At 38.0% G+C, this 23,465-nt stretch overlaps 1 protein-coding gene across 7 annotated transcripts in view; it reads left to right on the top strand.

Annotated features, from left to right (window-relative positions):
- The window catches only part of GIT2 (GIT ArfGAP 2), a 30,847-nt gene extending 8,612 nt beyond the window's left edge, over positions 1–22,235 (top strand). The window contains exons 6-21 of one of the 7 annotated variants that reach the window (XM_053469227.1): positions 626–756; positions 1,841–1,935; positions 2,149–2,194; positions 3,825–3,876; positions 4,436–4,508; positions 4,607–4,704; positions 5,384–5,495; positions 6,617–6,759; positions 7,329–7,478; positions 10,989–11,237; positions 13,093–13,182; positions 14,873–14,955; positions 15,381–15,569; positions 17,275–17,400; positions 20,000–20,063; positions 21,092–22,235. In XM_053469227.1, the coding sequence (XP_053325202.1) occupies positions 626–756; positions 1,841–1,935; positions 2,149–2,194; positions 3,825–3,876; positions 4,436–4,508; positions 4,607–4,704; positions 5,384–5,495; positions 6,617–6,759; positions 7,329–7,478; positions 10,989–11,237; positions 13,093–13,182; positions 14,873–14,955; positions 15,381–15,569; positions 17,275–17,400; positions 20,000–20,063; positions 21,092–21,304 (1,914 nt within the window). In that variant the 3' untranslated portion in view covers positions 21,305–22,235. Of the gene's footprint in view, positions 1–625; positions 757–1,840; positions 1,936–2,148; positions 2,195–3,824; positions 3,877–4,435; positions 4,509–4,606; positions 4,705–5,383; positions 5,496–6,616; positions 6,760–7,328; positions 7,479–9,703; positions 9,918–10,988; positions 11,238–13,092; positions 13,183–14,872; positions 14,956–15,380; positions 15,570–17,274; positions 17,430–19,999; positions 20,064–21,091 lie in introns of those variants that run through there. The other 6 variants (XM_053469254.1, XM_053469237.1, XM_053469246.1 and 3 more) reach the window with 6 other exon arrangements.
- Positions 22,236–23,465: the final 1,230 nt, after the last annotated feature.

The following is a 23,465-nucleotide window of genomic DNA, read 5'->3' as shown; positions in this document are numbered from 1 at the left end:
AAAAATATTTTTGGAAACTCTGATGTCGAAGTATCAAAGACTCTTTGTATATCCAGTCTATGGTGGGAGAGGCTAGTAAGCTTCCTATCCTCTCTTTAAGCATTGTTGTTTAACTAAAGAAATTGAAATTACTTTTTCAGCATTCCCGGCATTAGTTTTGAACATTTGGGTTATTGCAACTTGCCAACGTTGTGTAGAGAGTTCCGTGTGCTTTGGTTCTTCCTGTTTCTACTGAAAACCACACATTAATTTGTTTAGTTTACGTGCCCAGTGGCAAGGTCAGGAGAGAGCTGGGTTCAATCCTGAGCCCAGCCGCTGGAGGGAATGCGTTGTGCAGGCACAAATCTGCATGTGCAGGGAGCCAGTGATGTAAACAAACAAATGTAAGCAGGCAGCTGACCGAGCAGTTGTTTTATTTTTTGTTTCTTTTTTTTAACTGAAATTGCTTTTCAGAAACCCGGTTTGTGTCACTGATCCCTGGGCAAGAATATGTTATCCCTGCCTTTTTAACTTGCTGTTTCGCTGTAACATGATGAACTGCATGCGCTTAGTTTTGCAGTGAAATAATGTGTTGAATATTTGTATACACTGTTAACAGTGTTTGTTTTCTTGCTCGTGTTTGTAGGAAAAAGGAAGTACACCTCTCCATGTTGCAGCTAAAGCAGGGCAGATCTTACAGGCTGAACTTCTCACGGTGTACGGGGCAGATCCAGGCACCCCAGATTCTGCTGGAAAAACACCCATTGACTATGCAAGGTGACATTATACCTAATTATTAAAAGCAATGTGGATTTTCCATGCACAGTTTTTTTTTTTTTTGTTTTTTTTTTTTGCAACTATATCTTATCTCGATACACTAGTTTACTAGTTTAAGCCTGGTTGAGATACTTAATAAATAGTAAGCAGTCTGCTCTGCTTACTATTTCATGCCTGGTCATAGTTCAGAGGCATTCTTCAAACGTTTGGTCCTACTATTATAATTTAACTATGGGAGTTACCCGAGGCAGTCCTGTGGCATAGTGATCCAAGAGGTCTGTGCTTAATACAGCATCCCCGTTCAAAATTTACATTTTAGTTAATGTTGCTGAAATCCAGAAAGCCTGATTTACAGCTAAATACAATGAATGAACATCTATCTGCTAAAGTTACAATGATGAGAAAAACAGGGAATCAAGTAAGCTGTAAATCTTTGTGTGTTTTCTATTTCTCTCATTTTCAGACCCTTTTCAGTTTTATGGAGGTGGCTAGAATCAATCACTGCTTTGCCTCAGTTTCTTGTTTCACCTTATCCATTTTAGAAAAAATTTAGTCAGCTTTTAGCATAACGGCCAATCTGTGGCTCTTTAACCCATGCTACAGTTTGCATATAACTTCCATCATTAATTGTTTGTAGAAGTGGTATTGTCTCCGTCCAGTGTGGTGTTAATGCAGCCATGGGTATTTATTGGTCCAGTTGAGCTTCTTTAACCTTCCATGAATATATGCATTTCATTTCGATCCCAACATCCCCAAAATGTATTTGTATTTATGGCCAGATGGGATGAACAATTCTTATTTGCTGTTAAATTCTTCTATATTCATATACAAATTCAGTAAAGTTGGTTAGTATAGATTTGAGGACTCTTGTATTTTTTCTTTTTGACAGCATATCAAATTTTAATGGGATAGTTGGAAAAGCAAAGTGATGGGAAGTTGAATAGGATGGTGTTTGGGTGCAACATTATAATAGATGACAAGCTTTCGTCAATGATTTTGTTTACTTACCTTAAAGCTTATTAGGTACAGTATGCTGCTGTAATAATCTATGTGTTAACAAAGGTGTTCTACGCTTCTCTTTTAGGCAAGGAGGCCACCATGAGTTGGCAGATCGACTTGTGGAAATACAGCATGAATTGACAGACAGGCTAGCGTTTTATTTATGTGGCAGGAAACCAGGTGAGTAGACATGCCTTGACTGTGGCAAATCGTCGGAGAAGAAGTTTTTAGATGTCTGTGGCTTTTTAGAATAGAACAGTGCTCTCGCAGATAAACCTGTTTCCCGTTGTACAGCACTATGGCATAAGTTGGCACTTTATAATTCAATACATAAAATTCCTACAGAAACTAGAAGTGCATCTTACAATTTTACTCAACCTTTTTGGTTTTCAGATCACAAAAATGGACAACACTTCATCATACCACAAATGGCAGACAGGTATGATGCAATATCATTTTACATGTAGCAGTCAAACATCATTTCGGAAGCTAAAACAAAAATTAGTGCATTTTTGGTGCGCATTTCAAGTTTATCTGTTTAAAATAAAACAGACGCTATTGATCCTACAAAAAGGTTACATATAAGAAGTGATTTCCTGGGCGAAAATCGATAGTCACTATAGCAGCGAATGGAAGGCTTCGACAGGCTGGGTTACTGTGGTGATAACTCTTTCGAAATTGTGCACCGGCATCCATTTTCATGTTTAACCCCAAATATTTTACCAACCAAATACATGGGCGATTTCCACTATCAAATAATAAAGTAACAGCCTGTAAACATTGTTTATACCCCTATAAATACCACTGCAAACCCCACCAGTAGTTCTTTCTTAACGCCTAGGCTGTAACTTAACCCAGCGGCCAGATGGTTTCTCTTGTTGCATGGTCAACATTTGGCACAATGATAATTATGAGAGTTCAACAACAGCTGGAGAATTTGTGTGTGAATGCCATTAAATAGCTGGAAAACGATATTAGTCTGGTTTAACATGTGGCTAGTTATGCTTATCAAGAAATGTATCTGAATAATGTTTCCTGCTCGCTCTATTGTCATTTCCACTTTTACAACCTATGCATTTTGGTTTTGTTATTGTCCAGCTAGCGTAGGCAGTGTATTAACCTGATTTATATCAGCTGAAACAAGAATACTTCCGCAAGGGCCTGTGTCAAAGTGGACAGTCTGGCTACGCTGGATGAAAGTGAGGGCCAAATGATGCCATGGCTTGTAAATGGCATGCATGGTTACGAATTAGCATTTCTTCTCAAAGGCTTGCAGTCTGTAATAACTACAGCTGTCGTTATGTTATTGAATGTGATCTGAGATACTGACAGCTGTACGCCAGCCGCTGAAGGACCTTGTAAATCAAATCTTTGTTATTAGCTCTGTTTTTATGTTGAAGTATTTTGAGCTGAAATCTGAAATTGCATGTCCTTAATACCAATTTTTCCTTCACTCTGCGGCAATGCATTTGGAAATAAGACGGCTGTAAGTAAACTGTTCCTGACCAGGATTGTGCATTTTCTGCCCAAGATACAAACTAAGAATAATTAAGCAATGGCTTCAATAAACTGTTCCTGTTCAGGGATCCTTGGAAAATAAGTAGATTTCAAAGGAGTAGAAATTAGCACTAGAGCCATCTACAAGAACAAAACAGTATCTACTTATGGTTATTTATTATTATTATTATTATTCCCAGCTCCTTTAGGGAATACTCGCTGATGGTACCTTGTAACTCTATAATTCAGCACCTACTGAAAAATGCATGGATCTGCTTTGACCCTTTTCCTAGAATGCTACAAAATAACAAGGTTGGAAATAGTGGCTTTAGAAATAGCAGCTGTGGTATCAATTCTCATCACTATGCTTAAGCAGACAAAGTAAATATACTGTTACTGAGAAACAATTTCCCAACAAAACATTGTGCAAGGCATACGTTAAGTGAGCTCTGCTTTTCTGTTCTTAAACTTCATACAGTAACACCAGTTAAGTGCTCTTAGGTTCTATTTCTTGTGTAAAGGTTGTGTTGCGAATACGATATATGGCATAATGTCTTCTTTTTGCTTTGTAGTAGTCTAGACTTATCAGAACTGGCCAAAGCAGCAAAGAAAAAACTTCAGTCTGTAAGTATTATTGTTTATCCCATGCATATCATGTCACTTATGTCTTTGATTCTTTTTGAGCTCTCGGAGTACAAACAAATAAGTATAATAAATATTAAGATGGGGGAACTATGTAGGTAGCTAATACTTGGTCTACTTACGTGAGTTAATTATATTAATTGAATCTGACATTGTTTTACATAGGGGCAAAATTATTCAGTGACCTTAGAAAACAAACTCTCTTTATTAATGTTGTTTCTATGGGGTAAATAAAAGAAACACCCTGTGCATCTTAGTGCTTCCCCCACTGAATTATATTATTGTATAAAGTGTATGACCTCCTCTTAAAACCAATGTGGTTTTTTTTCTTTTCTTATGGAACCTTTTTAATTTTCTATTTATCATGTGTGTGTATATGTATGTATGTAATATATATAAATTAGTGTAGTCTAGATAATCACATAACTAGTACTACAATGAATCCATCTATGTTCATTAACCCAGAAATCCACTTTAATAAACACGGTTATTTCCACATTCACTGTCCGTTTGTTTCTCAGTGTATTTCTTTTACTTCCAGCTCAGTAATCACTTATTTGAAGAATTGGCTATGGATGTTTATGATGAGGTTGACAGACGGGAAACGGATGCTGGTAATTTTATTCATATTGCGTGGCAAGACTGCAGAGAGCTGTTTGAATATGTTGAATTTACTACTTGATGTTATGAGGTATATTCTCTGTGTTTGCAGTCTGGTTGGCCACTCAGAACCACAGCACTCTCGTGACAGAGACCACAGTTGTTCCTTTCCTTCCTGTAAATCCAGAATATTCGTCTACACGTAACCAGGCAGGTGTTTTGGATTTTTATTTTATATCCTCCTTTTATCCAATAAAATAAACTAGCTTTAAGAAATGTCTCCTTTTCTGTTGAGTTCCTTTTTGTACTGTGAGTCCCAAGAACAGGAGGCTAAAACCTGGAACCTTCCTCATGGAAGCCATCTGAGGACCAGAATAGGCAGTCCAAGCAGTTTCACGTAGGAGTCCGTGTTCGCGTGCACAAGCATGACTAGGCCTGGACACGTACAGTGTCAGGGCAGGCAGTAACTTGTAAACATACTAAAATATAAAATTATTTAGTTCTTGTCAAGTAACAAGCCAAAAATAAATGCACAGTGTTGCTCCTACGCTTACTAAGATCAGTGTTGGTATTTAAGCATATTATTGTCCTTCCCTATCCAGACAATTTATTTAGAGAGCCAGAGCAGGACAAGACTGACACAGACATCCCCAAATATCCTTATGGACCTCAGGAGCCAGGTGGCAGATATTATGCCCGCTTCCTCAAACTTCTATGTTCAACTAATGGACAGTCTGCTAATATTTCTCTTCCTGACAGAGTTGGCCTCAAAAGAGTTTGTGGAAGTAACATTTTCCTGCAGATACCTAAATGTTTTACCTGATGACCTTATTCAGTTTCCTACAGAATCATTCAATTTGCTAGAAGTATTTCTGTTTGTTTTGTTTAGGGAAGACAAAAATTAGCACGTTTCAATGCACATGAATTTGCCACCTTGGTAATAGACATTTTAAGTGATGCCAAAAGAAGACAGCAGGGAAATGCCATTCCCACACCCAAAGGTAATTCAAATTCTGACCAAACGTGCACAACGTACATCCAGTAGTAGCCATTTCGTTAGTTCCTAGTGCTATCCCAGAGCTTGTATTGTCGAATCATTCACTAGCTGCTGATATCCGATGTCAGTAAAACTGATGAAAATTGCAACAAATGAGAACCAATGTTAATCGTTGTGGCCAGTCTCTTGGACCAGTTCCAGCATTATTTATTTGCTTTATCTAAATAACTGCAACCACAGCGTTGCGAAGGTCTAGAAATTATTAAAAATGGAGTAATGACAGGGTTAGAGGAAATGGGAGTAGTTTGTGTGCATCCATAATATAAATCACTTTTGAGGTCAAACTAGGGCAATGTTGACCTAAACATCCTCAAAATTTGTTAGAAGGAAGCAAAAAAGTGTTTATTTATACACCTACCCATGCTGTAGGCATAGAAATGTTTGATACTGGGAATAATCTAGTAAGTAAATATGTAGGGATGTAGTGAGGAGTTGAGGTTGCACTGGCTTTGGATGTAAAATGATGTCTGCTCAATATCGCTATTCCTATTTGAGTTTATGTATTTTGTTTTACCGTTTGATATAATGTTGTTTACATTCTCATTGATTCTCACCAGGGCTTTTGCTATTTTTTGTTCAAATACTTCATCTAAATAGTTGGAGAATTAGGAATTCATGTACTTGAATTCCATCAAGATTTGTTTAAATGTCTGATGATAAAATTGTGGGCTGCCCTTTTTGCTGAAGCTTCCTGATACATTTTTTTTCTTATTATTTGGGGAAAGGTATTCTGGTTTTATAAATGATTAATAGAAAATACCGCAGTATTTGATTGCGTCACACTTTATACCTAACTGAAGTAGAAAACTTGATGCTTTATTAGGGCAAAGAGTTGGATTTATAATGATATGTACCATAAATCCATTCTAAACTTCTAAATCAAATCCTGTTGAATTGAAATAATTACTACATACAAAAAGTGTATGTTGTACCTCCTATTTTTAAGTAATGCATAGCACTTCTACCTTTTTATATGTATGTCTCTATAAAGCTAAAATATCTGCTGTATCTCTTGATCACAGAAAAGTAAATGAATTGTCAATTAAAATTCTGATTTTTCTGCAGAAAATGTGGAGTTAGTATTGAAAAGTATTAGCAATCAAAATAGCGGTGAGAGCCAAGATAATGATCAACCAGATTATGACAGTGTCGCTTCAGATGAAGAAGCCGAGTTGGAACCAGCGCTAAATAAAACCGGTAGAGAAAAGGTAAACATATGTATTTTGTTCATTTGCTCCAATTGTGTGTGTGGTGTGTGTGTGTGTGAGGGTGGTGGAATAACTATCAATAATCACTAGATCTCAGGTTTGGGGGGGCTACAACTATTCATTCAAAATGTGTCCAGACACTAAGGATAAAAATAGAAAAGGAGCAGAAGGAAATATCAGAAAATAGGTTGAGCAAAGAAATGGCAACCAAGAGTAGGAAGACAAGAGACTAACAAGCATTTTATGCATGTGTTCAACTAAAGTGAACAGAAAATGATGTAAGTTATGTTCCATGTGCTCCTTCAGTTGTTAAAGGAACATTGTGAGAAAATGTGTCGTACTTTAAAGATCCCAAATTCTTTTTTAACAAATTCACGCTTTTCCTTAAAAAAATAATAATAATTCGAAGTATTTTATTAAACAACTGTCCTTGTACCTCTATATGTAAACTCTGAAATACTAATACAGGGGTACATAGGTATTAGTATAGTATTGTACTGTTGGTGTAGTTTTGTTTAGCATTTTTATGAACGTACATTGTTATGGCTGTTTGTTGTATTTCGCTCTAGAGTTTGGAAGCAGACTTGTCAGATGGCGGAGTCACGGTACAAGAGTTTCTCGACGTAAAAAATGCTCTGGTTGCCTCAGAAGCAAAAATACAACAACTAATGAAAGTTAACAACAACTTGAGTGATGAGCTTCGAGTAATGCAGAAAAAGGTTGGTATGCTGTTTTGAGATTTTTGTGATGGTGAGAGACGTGAATATGGACTAAATCTGCCACTTTCTCCAAGCACTAACTGGTGATTTAAAAATGTATATCCGGTGACGTGTGTGAGAGAACAGAGAGGTAAACATTTGCTAGTGAGATCAATAGATGAATTTTGGTTTTGGATAGTATCGCAGACTTTGAATACACAATTATTTTTATTGCCTTCACTTAAGTATTTCTATTTTTTCATTAAATGTACAGTTATTTAAGATGACTGTGCCTAATGTTGTAATAATAAACACCCCCACCACATCCCTATGCCTGTAGAGCTGCCCGGCCGTCTCTTTTTGTAGTTTGATGGTACGATACCCTGTTCAGAATGCTACAGTGCACTTGGCAAGGATGAGTACAAATGCCAGTATGTTCTCAGGTGCGATACAACCATTCATTCTGCTAGACAATTGGCATTAATGAGGCAAAACGTGATGCCTGATGAAAAAACATCAGGCGTTTTTAGTAGTCTTAGTACTAACCTATGGGAATAGGATGGATAACCATATGTGAAGAAATAAGCAAGCTGCCAGTACTTGACCCCCAAGGTGAATATATTATAAAGGCAGACTAGAGAAACGCTTATAGCTGTACAGAGCACCACAAAGGGATTGTGTTCAAATGTCTGACGGAATCCTGCATTTCAGCATCCAGCATGTTGTGTATGGATGCAGCAGACGTAAGGAAAGCTCTGTATCTCACCTTCAGAATTTTGAGTGAACACAAGCCACCTACGCTAACAATGGTCTAGTAGACTCTATACGGGACAAGGAATTGCATGCAGAGAAATTCCAGTCCTGCTGTTATATGCATTGCCTGCCCCCTCAGTATATTATAACGTGTCTCTTGTACACTGCAGCTTTAAAATACAATGCTACAAAGGAGGAACCCAAACTTGTCTCTCTCCTATCATTGTTTTTACCAACCATATGCTCACATTGATATATGAATAACATATCTTAAGATGTTTCTAATTTTAATAACACTTGCAATGTTAATGCGGAAGAACATATTTAGGTGTGTGTGTGTGGTGCCATGTCTTAATTACATCTCCTACAGTAGAAAAGAAGGTGATTTGAAAAGTGGCTAAATGGTGCATGAGTTTGTAATTATGTCTAATGTGGCATATGAGAGTACGACTGGTCATCTTTTACGTTTGTGTTGGTTATTTATCCTATAAGGTGAATACGGTAAATGGAATCTGCCCTCAGAGTTTTCACCATCAGATTCTGCCCCTGAGTTGTGCTCCAGTGTAGGGGCTGAATTTCAGCGATGGTGATAGTCTACCCTGATATTAAGGCAATTTCAGAGTTGGCAAGGAGAGGGTTTGTGTCAACCATGCTTTACCATTTTCCCTGATAACAAGCAGAAGTAAGGGGTGAGATTTGTAGACAAAGAGTAGCGTCACAAGAAGAGTTCATCCACAAAGGTATAATGTCACTACGTAAAATAAGCCACTGTTGGGAAGGTGTCTGTTAATTCTAGTCTATATATCTACATATTGTGCTCTTGGTTGACAAATCTTTTCCCTATGTTTAGTTATTTTTTTGTCTGGTTCTAGTGCTTCAGAAGCCGCAAGGTTTTATATAGACCCACGTAAACTTTGCACTAATGCATCCCATAAAAGTGAACTCTTCTGTTGCCCAATCGTGCTGGTCTTTTTTTCTTCCCCCTTTAAAAGTATACATAATGAGCATACCTGGGAGCTTCGCAGGGGAGGTGAGATGCGGCTCCCCCTCTTATGGCTTTGTGAAGGGGGAGGGGCTAGCCCCAGACAATCTTCAGGGAGTGGGCGTGGCCAAATTCCACCCTCCTGTCCAGGGAATGAAGAAACTGACCCAGAGCCCCAGGCAACCAACCCAGTGACTCTGGCTCGCACCCCAAAATGATGTAACTGTAAACTCATCGCACCCCTAGGCATAATGAGTTTACAGAACATTCTGTATCTAGGTTGCAAAACATTTCAAGGCTTCATGTAAGCATGTTATTGATACATTAATTTATCGAAGCACAAAGGATAATTGTGTGAATGGGGAAAAAAAGTACCTGAAATTCCTCTTCGAAAGTGTAATTCTGGCAGTTTGTATTTCATGCATAGTTATTCTGATATACTTGATTAGAGTACATTCATCACACCATGATACTAGTACTGGTAGCATCATCTGTATCTGATCTTCCACAGTTACTGGAAAAAGAGGATATTTAAAGAAGAGGAGAAGCTACTCCTGCTGTCAAAATGTTCACCTCACGATGGTCCAACCTAATTAATTATACAAATAGAGCTCCAATTAAAAGACCTACAGTTTGCACCTGTAACCCTGGGATTGGGGGAGATGAGGTCACACATTTCTTAGCTGGGTATTAGGTCATAGGTTAGTAAACAAAAGCTTAAGCAATAAGATATATAATATATCTCACTTGCTTTTCTTTTGTTCCAACACTCACTTTGTACATTATACTTCTGTAATTAGAGAAAAAAGCAGCACTCTGATCCCAAATGCTACCATGCTAGAGCATCAGAGGCATTTTATTTTTTGAATGCTAGCTCTTAAATCACACAGGTACAGGGGGTTACTTTTTATGAAGTAGACCACCCAATTAGCAGAACTGTATAACTCACTGCATTGTGACTTCTTGCCAAAGTGAGTGGTGCTGTCCTACAGTCAACAATTCCACCCTGAGTATTAAAAATGTAACTTGATTTAGAATTTTTCTATTGCTAGATGCTGCTTAAGGTTTCTGAAAGAGGTGCAAGTAATTAAGGAATCACCCTGGGAACTTGTGAAGCACCATATTTACCGACAAACCTTAGTAGATGTGTAGAACTATCCACCTCTTCTATGGCCCTCTTCTAAACAATCCCATTTAAGGCTTAGTATAGGTTTCCCCTTTTATGTACATATATATTTTTTAACAAGCAATTTACTACCCTTTTTTAAAGAAAATAAAACCATTTGAAATCATACTTGTTGCCTCATTATTATCTTTGTTTTTTCAAACTGATTTTAACAGTTTCCCTGTTGCTTTGCAAATTGGCTTTTTCATTTACTTTGCATTCTTTGCTTTGCTGCTAATATCAAGCAATAGGATTTGTAAAATCTTCCCAACTTGGAAACTGGCAGCCTCACCAGCATTACTGATGACAAATGTGGGACCATTATCTAATCACACGCTTGATTTGATTGTTTGAAGACTTTCTATAAAGGAACCACAACGTTACTGTCACTAGGTGACTTAGAACCTCAGCAGTTTCTATGACGTCTTAATTCATCTTGTAGTCCACTTAGATTTTTAGTATTGCTTTAGGACCAATAACTTGTTCAGTGTACTAGATGTGACCCAGATAGGTATATGCATAACACATTTGTGCAGTCGTGTATTGTATAGAATGATCAATGGTGTGCCACTGCCCAAGCACCTACTTTTTGCAAAATCAAATGGCAAAGTCCAACTACAATGTCTTTCAGCTTCAAACGCTGCAGTATGAGAACACGAACCTCAGGAGGCAGGCCACAACTAATCTCTATCAGGCGCCGGCTGGGTCCGAATACACAGACCTCTCCAACCCAGCTGCCTTGAAGAGGCGTCCTTCTGCAAGAGGCAGCAGGCCCATGTCTATGTATGAGACTGGATCGGTTCAGAAACCCTACCTCCCAATAGGAGAAGTTTCTTATCCAGAGGAGAATATTAGCAGACTGCAGCCTTTCCCACAACACGTAAGTACATACGCTATTCTCTTGCTCTGCATGCTTTGCTAGCATACTCCAGCCTGCTAACACAAATGTCCTGCCTTTGATATAACACAAATGATACCATTGTTGTTTCGCTGTTTATTATGTGAAATAAAGTAGCAGATGTATGTTTTAATTCTATGTATTGTGAGACAGCATTTCAAAGCCTGTCTAGAGCTGTGTGTGGGTTTATTGGAATTTGGGATATATATATATACGGTATATAATATATACACACACAAAATATGGGGTGGGTCACTAAAACCTCTCAGATTGTGCAACTGTGTTCTTATACTAATGGTGTATGAAAAGTTATCGCAGTGAGATAACGTGATGGAAATAACTAATGGGCCAGGAGCTTTTAGATGGGGATCCAAAGAAGAAGATCAAATTGGTGTACTGAAGGCATAGTGTTACATCACTTTGTCCTGGCTGGCCATTAATATAAGAGGATGGCAAAACTCTCAGGGTCCTAGGAGGGGACAGGGCAAATCTAACTGATTTAGGAAGGAATCTAAAAAGTTCAAAAAGGTTTATTTTTCTATTGTTATACAAACTCTTGATCATGTATAAAGTCAAGTGATGATAAAATACTCTATTCTGAGCACATTTACAATATTCATTCTCCTTTTTATGTAGAATATACACAAAAAATTCAATAAGCTAATGTTTAAAGGAGCATCTATTAAAGTATTGTAACCTTAGTTTTTGTTTTCTAACCCCCCCAAAAAAAAAAACAGTTTTAGTTTTGTAAAGTATATTTTTTCAGGCAGCTGCCTTTTAGTTATTTTGTGTGCTCTGTTTTTTGTTAAATTTGCCTAATCAACTAGATGGGATCTCTGAATCATTCTATACTGTATGGTAAACAATAGAGTGCCTTGGTTGCAATCACCCAGTCGGACACTCCGGCTAACGCACATGTATGGAAGAATGGACTTTCCCCATAAAGAATCAGCTTTGTGTGGTGTTTGAGCAGGGAAATATCACCCCAAATATCCCATGAATGACAACAATAACAATAACAGCTTCCAGGTCTGCAAGGAAGTCTATTGAAACAAACTTAAATAAAACCAGGTTTTAGTCAATGATCTAGATTACTGCATACAGCTCAAGAAGAAGATACAGAGGTCTCCTGTTTGAAGCTGTTCTTCTGGCAAACTATACTTTTCTGGTGTCCCTGCAAATGATCCCACATTCAACTTTACATACAGCAATGTTTGTGTGAAAGTACAATATTTAAGTGTGTATCAACCTGACATTTTTCATGTAAGTGTTCTGAAGGCTTTTAAAGAAGCCTCAGAAATTATTGGGAAGTGTCACATGTTGGCACTTTAACCATTTTACTGTTTTGCAGTATCTGAGGTTCACACATAAAAAAGACTTGATTAATAATGGAGCAAAGGTAAAAATTTTGAAGTTGGAAAAATAATTGATGCAAAATGAATCCATTTTTATACCATAGATCGGAAACTGGAAATCTGTTTGGGTTAGCCTACCGCTTTTGTTATGTATATACAGCATTAGAAACTGCAATCCTACCGCTGCCCAATACCGAAAGCCTTCCTGTTCTCTTTTTGTAAAACTGAAAAGTTGTTTCTTTAGAAGTTGTGTGCTATTTCTACATTGTTATACAAAACAAATAGTAAAATGCCAGATCTGCTACAATCTATTTGACTAACCGTACCAGGAAGTGCAATAAATGTTTTGTCAAGACAGTATTTAGATCATAATGTAATGCGGGTCCATTTCTAAAGCCTGCATCTGGTTTAGGTTTCCTAAATATTTTTATTTTTTTTTTATTTTTGTTTTTAGAGTATTTTTCTTTGTTTTCCCCCCTCAGATGGTGAGGAGTGCATTTGTGACCTCCTCTTCGTCCCTGCCTTCCTTCCCCTCCACGCTTTCCTGGTCAAGAGACGAAAGCACTCGAAGGGTTAAGTACCTTCCCAGTTAGAGCTACTCCATGGAGGCCTTGGCTTTCTCCATGGAGAGTGCAACATCTCTCCTCTTGCCCTTTCTGCTAACAGTTCTCTGTTTCTGCATGAAGCAACAAGGCCTCCTCATCTTAACCTCATGCACTTCTTGCCGTTCACGCCTCACGCCCATGTAACGTTGGCAGCATGATCCATATAACCAGATTTCCACACCAAAGTAAAGTCTTGTTTCTGGTCACTTCTTTATAATCAGTAACCTGCATATTTATCCAGGCGCACAATGTAAAGCCTACTTAATTTCATGAAAGAGACAAACCAAATCTTGAGTTTGATGGCTGAAAGCCATTCATCAGCCCTTTGGGTCAAGGTGAGCATGGAAAATGTTGGAAATAATGATGGTCCTGATAAGTAAGTTATTTTAGTGTTCACGAATAAAGAATGTGTTTTTTTTTTTTTGTTTGTTTTTTTTTAATGTCTTCTCAAACCTTTTGTAAGTAGATCACTGCATCACATATATGCACTCAAAATTGTCTATATCTACACAGATTCCCTGAAGTAAAGAGAAATACTTTAATTAATCATCTCCGTGAGCTTTCCTTAAAGTTGTACTGCTTGGGGAAAACTGCATTGTACATTTTACATGGCAAACTTGAACAAATACAATGCTTCTAATTTGTAGCCTCACTTTTATAAAATGCCAGTGATCAGCTTAACTGAAACGAATGAGACAGGAATGTACCTTAAATTTTTGGACGAATTATAAAATCCAGGGAGTTAAGAATTCAAAAAACTTTTGGTGAGTCAACATACTTCCCGTCTTGCTTTCACTTTATTGTAAGCTGTACTGTCTTTATACATTGTACTCTGTAGATCTGTTTATCTATGTGTTAGTCAAATGCAAAAAAAGACAACTTGATCACTTTCCTGAGTTGCTATCAACAGCTTGTAGGTTTCCAGGTAAAGTAAGAAGAGGAGCAAAGCTGAAGAGGAACTTGCTGCATTTAAAATAAGAAGTTTAATAACCAGAGTCCTTTGTATTCCATAGACCAGGCAGTGATGTCCCATCCAATTTCAAGGGACATTTGAAAAGCTATGATTATCCCTTCATTGACTTTGCATAACGCAGGGACATCTCAGACATTCAGCCATCAGAAGCTCACTTAGGGCTGGTTTTAATGAATTACTGGAATAAGAGGTCACAGGCAAATTGCCGTTTTACTGAATGTACCTCCAATACAATACAGTCTGTGAGTTAAAGCTTTGTTTAGAAGCTGTGTTTAGCTTAGTCCATTGATAACTTGCATTGATAGCAGTTTCAGGTATACATTTAGGGAACGTAAGCAGACATTCAAGCAAAGGAGCCTAAATATAGTTGGGTTTTACTTCCTACCATCGTAAATGTGAATGAATGTACTTATTTGTATGTGCAACAATTTATAAAAACCTATAATATGCATATATTTTATGTAAAAAGCCCCTTTCTATTATTAAAGCTGGTTTATTTGGTTCTTGACTTTAGATTTCCATCATTCTTCACCAGCCGGAGCACTAATAATAATTTGAAAGCAGTCTCAAAGTGAAATTTAGTTTTTACTTTTTTTTTTATCTCATTCTTTCCCCCTTTTTCTATATTTTTTTCCCAAAGCTAAAAACACACATAAATAAGAAAAATCTATTTTCTCAATTTAGGGATCAAAAGTAGAAAAGCAGAGCAGCGTCCCAGAAAGCGATTATGATAATACCATTCATGATGCTGAACTAGATGATACAAGGTATGATTGAAAAATATATATTTATATATATTTTATATAAATTCTAATTTACTTTGATATTAATCAAGGGAAAAACACAGAGGAGTTTAGATAACCCCTAATGTGCCCAAAGCCTCTCGTCACAGGCTGAAATCTCCTGTTACAAATACCTTTACAAAATGCTATGGCATATTAAATGTAAACGTATTGGCATTTATTTTTATTATTTCAAAATTAATGAGATATGATGTGGAAGAGACACCTTAGGATATGCTAATGGAGATGGATATAGTAATACATATTAGAAAGCATATCATACTGTATTATTATTCTCTTCCAAATCCTTGTTTAAAAACATAACTTCTGTTATAGCTTAAAACAGAGATTTGATCTGAAAATAGATGTTTCCACCAAATTATTTTTGAATATAACTTATTCATGTGCAGCTCAAGCAGGAAGATAAGGCAGAGAAGCATGGCATGGCAAGGAGAAGGCTCCATCCCCGAAAGTGGTGACCCCGATGTAGAAGCCAGCTGTGTGCTACCCAGTACAGAAGACGTCATCAGGAAAACCGAGCAGATAACAAAAAACATCCAGGAGCTCCTGAGGGCTGCCCAGGAAAACAAGCATGACAGGTAAACTGGGAGCACACGCATGCATGTAATAATGTAAACATGGAGAATGCCAGATGTCCATGCTTTTACAATAGCGACTGACTTGAAACCAATATCCTGATGTCTACTGTTTGTGAGGGTGAACTAGAATATGGTGTATTATACCCAAAGACCTGTTGCTTTCAGGGTACAAGTGTGGACCATTCACTAAGCTAAACAAGTTAGGTGCCATAATTGAGGTGCTATTTTATGGCGTGGCAGCGATGGTAAAGTATACAGCACCAGATTGAAAACAAAAGGTGCAAGTCTCCACCTTGCTGAATGTATTTGAAGGCCAGTTTAGCAGAACTCTATGGCTACTGAGAGGTTATGTCAAGGTGCTAATAAGTTGCTAAGTAGCTGAGCTTTATGATCGTTGCCTGCCTGCTAACTTAGTGAATAGTTTTCATGGAGACCAAATGACCTTCATTAATGCCTTAACTGGCTTATGAAATACATGCTATGCTAAACATATGCTCATATACAAAATGTAAGTGATAACAAAAAATAGCAACACTCCCTTAAACATGGAGAGAATTAAAGAATCTTCTTCGTCCAAGATTTCCTTAAACTCTGTCCATGAAGATTCATGATGTAATGATAGAATAAAACAGGAGCCTGAGTTAGTCCAGTGAATCACAACGCATCATTGTATCTACACATGAAAATAATTGTGATTCACTTTCAGACATAACAAGTTGTTTTGGTGTACGTAAGCTTAAAACCCTTAAAATGTGAAGTGTACCTGGTTTATGTCTTCCTTTTATAGAAACATTAAAACCTCTTGTGAAATCTAGTCTATACTTTGCATTTCATTAATAACCTTAGACTTTATATGTTTTTAAGTAGGGAATGGTACTGTTTTGTTGATCTCTTCTTCTGAAGTGGTTGTGAAGATTTAAATGACATCTCTACCACATAAAAGTAAGGTAACTAATTAAAAAGATGAAGAGACACCAAAAAGAAACAAAGTACAGAGTGGATATTAGGAAATAGCTGCACACGCTCTGATGGTGTCCACAGCATCACCATAATATAACTATGTAATAAAAATAAGACACACTGGTGTCAAACCAACCTTGAGCTGGAACTTAAATATATAAAAATGAAAATATTTTTGTTATACCGGTATTAAGCCTACAAGTATACAATATTTAGTACTGAGCATAACTTTTATTACAGCAGGTCATTCATCCTATATCAAGGCACATCGTACTTTTTCCAAAATGTAAAATTACCTAAGTCCAAACTTTATCAGGACAAGAAAGTTTTGGGGATTGGTTTTACTGATTTTGCCATTGTTGAGGGCTAGCTGGAGTATCTTGTAAGGCATAGTGAGGTCTGCACTTCAGAGATCTGGTGGCATTAACTCTTCTCGGTTTCTTTGTGTGGGTATGTATTGACAACTATTCAGCCCAGGACTAGTATAATGATAGCTACGCTGTGATATACCGTTTAACTCAAACTTTGATGTACATGGTCAAGCTTCATACATTCTCACATGCTGCAGCTTAGTAAATGATTCAAATCTACATGCTTAATGTCCAGTGTACCATTTTGAAGTCTCCTTATAGAAAGGGCAACTAGTACACCCCCCCACCTTGTGTTTTGCAAAGGCTTTGTAATGCTGTTATTAATTTTGTTTTGTTTCCCTCCTCCACCATGTTCATTGATCATCCTGCCTCAGACCCACTGAGCGTGAGGGGGTGCGTAAGCTGAGGCATAGCCTTGGCTGTTTTAGGCCACTGGTTCCCTGGGCAGAGAAAGCCCCCCTGCAGCCACTGACACTCCAGCAGTCTGACTCTACCGCCTGGTACTCCGGCCTCTGTCCCTGTTTCCCAGGCACAGTGACCTCTCTTCTTATTATGTGTTCTGCCTGCCCCTCTCTGTCCTTTCTACTAGCTGCCATGCCCAGAGGTGGAAGCCCTGTTTTTTTGTCTCCCCTTTCTTCAGTACCATTGGCTTTGATCGGGAAACAATGATAGATTTTATTTTATTTGTTTTTGATGGATTGTGAGGGCATTAGAAAAAGCATTTATTTTAAAATGAGCCCTCCTGCTTCCATAGAGGTACAGCAACTTGACTGTTCCTTCTGGCAGATAAAAGGCATTGTTCATATATGTGGCCGTACCATGTCTTCTTCTACCCCTGGTCATGTTTTCCTTAACATAATACGCATGGACATAGAAATCGTTCGCCTTGGTGCTTAAATGTGCACGTTCACGTTACATAGAGTTTGTGATGAAAAGTTGAGGTGCATGAAGCTTTAAATCAGTGTGATCCCTATATGTCCGTATTCGTAGAAATCACTAATGGATGGCATTCTGGCGCATTATAAATGCCAGAATCACTTGTTACAGCATACCGCCATCTTGCAGGAGATCATAAAAATATTCATTCTTAGTATTTAAGTTAACGACAGGGTTAGGAAAATACAACTGGGCACCTCTATAGGCTTATTACTGACAGCATGAAAGGTTTTGGACCTGTGTTAGTAGAGTGCCTTAGCCAGCATTAACTTTCACAGCAAATATAATGAATAAAGACCACTACTTTGGGTGAATTCAATTATTTAATGTATGTGTGACTACATTAGCCGATACTTTTCACTATGCATTTGTTTGTTGTATAATTTTTGCTACCGCTATTTATTTTGTAGCGCTGACGCACCTGACGGGCCTGTCGGCTTCACCCAGTTTGGTCTCTAGAAACGTACTTGGCCTACATATAAACAAAAAATACATGTTAAAAAGTCAGTGAAACGCAAGTAGATACCAGAGCTGAGTCACTGCAAAGGTGGTCACTGTACTTGCCGGATTAACACTTCATGGGGCCCTAGGCAAGGTAGCTTGATTGATCTGGCCAGCCACCCACACCTCAGGCCCTAGGCAAGTGTCTAATTTCACTCGTGCAAGGTCTGTGCCTGCCCACATTTTACCTATTATTATTTGTTTTATGTAGCGCCATCATATTCCGTAGTGCTGTATCTATAACACTAGTTAACACTCATAGCAGTATGGATCCAATGGCCGATTGATAGCACTTGTACACTGGAAAGAAGACACGTGGCTAACATGTTTAGAGCAAAATCACTGTTGAGGAGTCTTAGGCTCTGAAGAAGGACTTACTGCATGTATGTTGTGTTCAGAAGTGATATTCCTCCTTAAACAGTGTGCTGTTATGTTACAACTGATAGGAAGCCTTTTCAAAGGCTTAGCGTGTGCCTAACACCTCCTTTTGATGTGTGGAGTGATTTGTTCTAATCAAATATAGGTTGTATTTTTTAAGAGACTGTAAGAAAGACTTGCATTATCTCTTTTTGATGTTTTCATTCTGATTTACTCACAGGAATCTATCAGCCAGGTTTAAAGAGGTATTTTGTTTGTGGAGGCATCATATTTTTAATGTATGCCTATTACCTAGATAATCATGTTAACAAAAAATCATCAGTAAGTGGTTTCCATGTCCTTGTGACACAATGCAGACGTTCCCGTACCCAGTTTCAACATTAGAAGTGACTGGCGGATTTCCATTATGTTCTAGGTCAAAGAGATGTCTCACTACTGCCTCCATTGCTGGGCCAGCGAGTGTCATCAGACACAATTGTATGCTAGATATGGTGCCCTTTTAACCCCTTAAGGACAATGGGTGGTCCCCAAACCCATTGAAAACAATGCATTTTGAGCCCATACTGGCTTTGTCATTAAGGGGTTAATATTCACATTCAGTGGTCCCATAGTTGAATTTTAAATAAATCCCAATAGTAAAGTATACGGTAAACAAGATTGTCTTATGTAGAAGACAAGTGGGGCTCTGGCCACCTGGACAAAAAAACAGGCACGTGGCCTTGAGCTTATAGTCTCTTAAAATTTCAGGAGGAAAATAACTGGCCAGTGGAAATAAAATCACAACCGGAGCTTTGTCAGTACTAATAAGTATTAATCAGTCTGACCTGCATCATAGATCCTCATGTGGCCATAAATAGCACACTGTATACTTTAATTATACCCAGCCAAAATAGTCTTTTAACGATCCAATGATTTTCGATGACGTTGAGCCCTGTAAAGAGGCATTCATCACAGCTTGTGCCTGTCAGTAATTCCATCGTTTCATCAGAGCGGCATCATTACACGCTGCCGATGCATGGCGATCTGAGTGTAGGACGCAATCGAAATAGCTAATCTTGAACAATCTCACCGAATCGCCTTAATATACCTAGTCTGCGACATAGATATGATTCTTATAAAAGCTGCTTTAGAAAGGGTCCTCTACTGTTTCAATGTGTGCGAAGGTAAAGCATATACTCGCTGTGCTAACCAGTGTGCACTTTGAGCTTGTCGCGGGGCGACCAGAATAGAGTGTTTCTTATACTGCTAGATCAAGGTGTCATATTTTATTATCTGTTATTACAGCTACATACCATGCTCAGAAAGAATACATGTTGCAGTGACCGAAATGGCAGCTCTGTTTCCAAAGGTAAGAATTACAAATGTACTTTATGATGACAACGATCAAGCATTATGAAACCAGCAAAAGACATTTACTTCTTTCGTAGGATGGGTTGGAGGATTTTAAAATGTATTTGCTGACTTGTTGTGACCATATGAAAGAACCTGTAGAATATTATTGCCATAGGCAATCCTTTGTCAGCATATAACCGTTTACAGTGATAAAGATCTTTGCGGTAAAGTTGAAACCCTAACAAAATAAAAACTATTTCTGGGACGTTCATCAGTCCTTGGTACTCAGGATAGCCATATGCCTATCCCATGCACGTTTACATTCCCTCTAACTCTTCTACGGGGTGTTTAGTAATGCTTTGTATTAATGATTTCTTGCAGACTGCAACATTTATCCCTAAAGGTATAGTAACAAAAACATAGTGCTTTATTAACGTTCATTAATGGTTCAGCAGAAGAGAAATGTAGTAACGTGTCCCTTACCTACCTTAGAACCGTATGCTACTGTTTTACAGCTGTCTTTTCATTGCTTTATTTGTCCCAGAGACCAAAAATAATCACAAATTGGGTATTTTTGAGTTTCTGAACATTCTGAACTGCCTTTTTATGTTCTAAGAAGGGTATTTGTAAAAGATAGAATTAATCTTTTCGTGATTTAAGAAGTCAGGAGAGGCCAGTAAGAATGTGTGTTGCCCTGGCCAACAGCATAAGTACCAAAGAGGACTAAAAGTGTATCACCTGCAGCGTGTAACCTATTATACCCTTATTGGACAATGTGCACTGTAACAAAATGGTTTATTCAATCAATAATTTGGAATTTGTAGGCGAGTTCGGCCTTTCACCTCCCTGATTCCATTTTACTTAAGGACCATCCTCTGCAGGAGGGCTGAGCTGACCCTCCGTAATACTTTGTGCCGTGATGTTGCTTTCAGGTGCTGAAAGTTGTCTGAACTCCTGTTTTACCAGCTTCTACTTGCAGTGCTTTGATGCAGCTCGTGTTCTTATTGTTCATGAGACATTTTATTACACTTGCTGTCTTGTCAGAAACCGAAATCGGACATGGTGAGGACATCCCTACGGCTGCTCACGTCCAGCGCTTACCGGCTCCAGTCAGAGTGCAAGAAGACCCTTCCTGTAGAATCCAGCCCCGTGACTGACGTCCAGCTGGTGACGCAACAAGTGATTCAGTGCGCCTACGATATCGCCAAGGCAGCGAAACAGCTCGTCACCATTACAACCAAAGAGAATACAAACTGAGACTGTACATAAGAGGCGCGAGCGATGAAAGTTGTTCGTTTTGGGTTTTTTTTTTAATGTAAAGTGGCAGGGTTCATCTTACAAATATCAGTATTATTTTTTTGCATGTTTTTTTCTACTAAAAGTGTTTATGCTGGACTATTAATTTAACCCACTGCCTTATATTTTAACTGCCAGTTTAGAAACAAAAAAATATATATAAACTCGTTACAAGCAGGTACTATGTGCCATCTGCTTCCTGAATTGTTCTTGAAAACCTTCAGATAAAATCATTTAATTTTATTTTACTTTGTTCCTCCATCATGGTGCCATTATTTGATGAGGAAAAAAAAAAGAGTTTGTGACTCTATTTTGCACTTAAGATCAAAATGTCCTGCAGGTACCGCATTGTATTAATCTCCCTTTTTATGTATCAGAATTTTAACGTTCTACCTCTAATTTCCTGAAACCACTTGTGTTCATTCAAGACCAAAACCTAGAAATGTAACAAATAATGTCACGTGATCTGGCAAACCATGGGTTTTGGCACATTGGTGGTTGCCCGTCAGGATCTGGAAGCAGTATTTTGTACTGGGGGCCTGTTACCTGCAGTATATCTATGCTTTTAACAGTAAGGGCAGTAGAGATGACCTGATAGAAATCCCAGACAGGAGCAGCAGCGATCTACTGTCTGCGAGCCTAGATTCTGTAGCAGAGACCCTGTGCAATAGATTTCATCTTGCCAGCTTTCGTGTGATTTTGCACGTTGTCCTTACTATAGTTGAGCCGTGTGAAGGAACATAGGAAGGGGTATTGGTGCCTAACCAGGTGAGCACTTTTTTATTCTATTTAAATATGTAACAGAAACTGTTTCGGACAAAGATGGAGTTTAAAGATGTGACTTGTCTCATCAGAACCCTCTCAAATTGTCAATAAATCCTTTGACAAATCCGACTTACAGATAGCCTGCGGTTTAATAGGAATATTCTGTTGTATATTTTTCTCTAGTTGATTGGGAACTGAAAATATCATTGTCCTTCGGTTCTGCTTCATATGGATATCTAATGGCACTGACGCAGGGTGACCATATAGACACTTTTTCTAGGACGTATACATTTTACTGACCAGCACCAGTGTAAAGTATAACAGGGTAACTGACTGCTTAATGCTTTGATTGCCACAGTGGTGTAAACCATATCGGAGAAACAAAAGCCAACAGATGTATTATGGAAAAATCGCATTTTCTGCAGATGAGGCATTTGATTGCTAACAGGATACAGACATTTCAAGCATTATTCCTTTTAAAGAGCTATGTAACTCAACATGGCGGATTATTATTGGCAGCATCCGCTCGGCACTATGACACATGCAGCTAATCCGGGTACCTTAACTGCGAGGAAAGTGCAACATTTTCCACCTGATCTATTAACAGGATAACGCAAGGGACGACATATTTTCTTTTAGTATTTGCAGGATCACGTTTGAATATCTTATTGATCTGAGGTCATGGGCTCACAAGGTTCCTGTTCTAATGTTTCTCAGGCAGGTGCAGAGAAGAAACATTGTGGTATTGGTTTTATACAGTGCACTCCATGTTTACTATATTATTCAGGAACAAAGGGTATGCTGGTGGTATCTGGAAACTGACATTTAAAAATGCAGAGACAAAAAGGAGCTATGTACAAAAGCCACTATAGCAACCAATGGAATATCCCTGCTGACTGGTCTATTTAATTGGTTGATAATGGTTATAAGAAATTTTTGGATCCAACTTTGTGCATAGATCACATAACCTCAAAGCATCTGTCTAAACATACATTTTACGGAATGTTTTATTAAATTAAGAAACTTAGTTCCACTTGTGCCTTTTAGATAAATCACTAGCAGACCGCTCTACTTTTTAATCATGCAAGTGCATAGGTCAACTTCCAAGTATTTTTTTTTTAGCATAATTAAATTAATTTATGAAAACCACCTATAGATTGTATGTCTTTTCAAATTGGTGCAGTTATTTGGCTTAGACATATGGGACTATTTACCGACGCAGATAGTTCTTCACTTAACACCCTTACAGATCTATTAATTATACTGAACATATTTAAGGTGCTGCTCTATTTGCTGTGCTAACAACTTTTGCAACTAACCTCATTCTTAGTATTATTGAATGCCCAATATTTTCCCA

The sequence above is a fragment of the Spea bombifrons genome, chromosome 1 (assembly GCF_027358695.1).
Source record: "Spea bombifrons isolate aSpeBom1 chromosome 1, aSpeBom1.2.pri, whole genome shotgun sequence".
Classification (NCBI taxonomy): Eukaryota; Metazoa; Chordata; class Amphibia; order Anura; family Pelobatidae; genus Spea; species Spea bombifrons.
The sequence above is the reverse complement of the archived record's forward strand: the minus strand, read 5'-3'. Positions and strand labels throughout refer to the sequence as shown.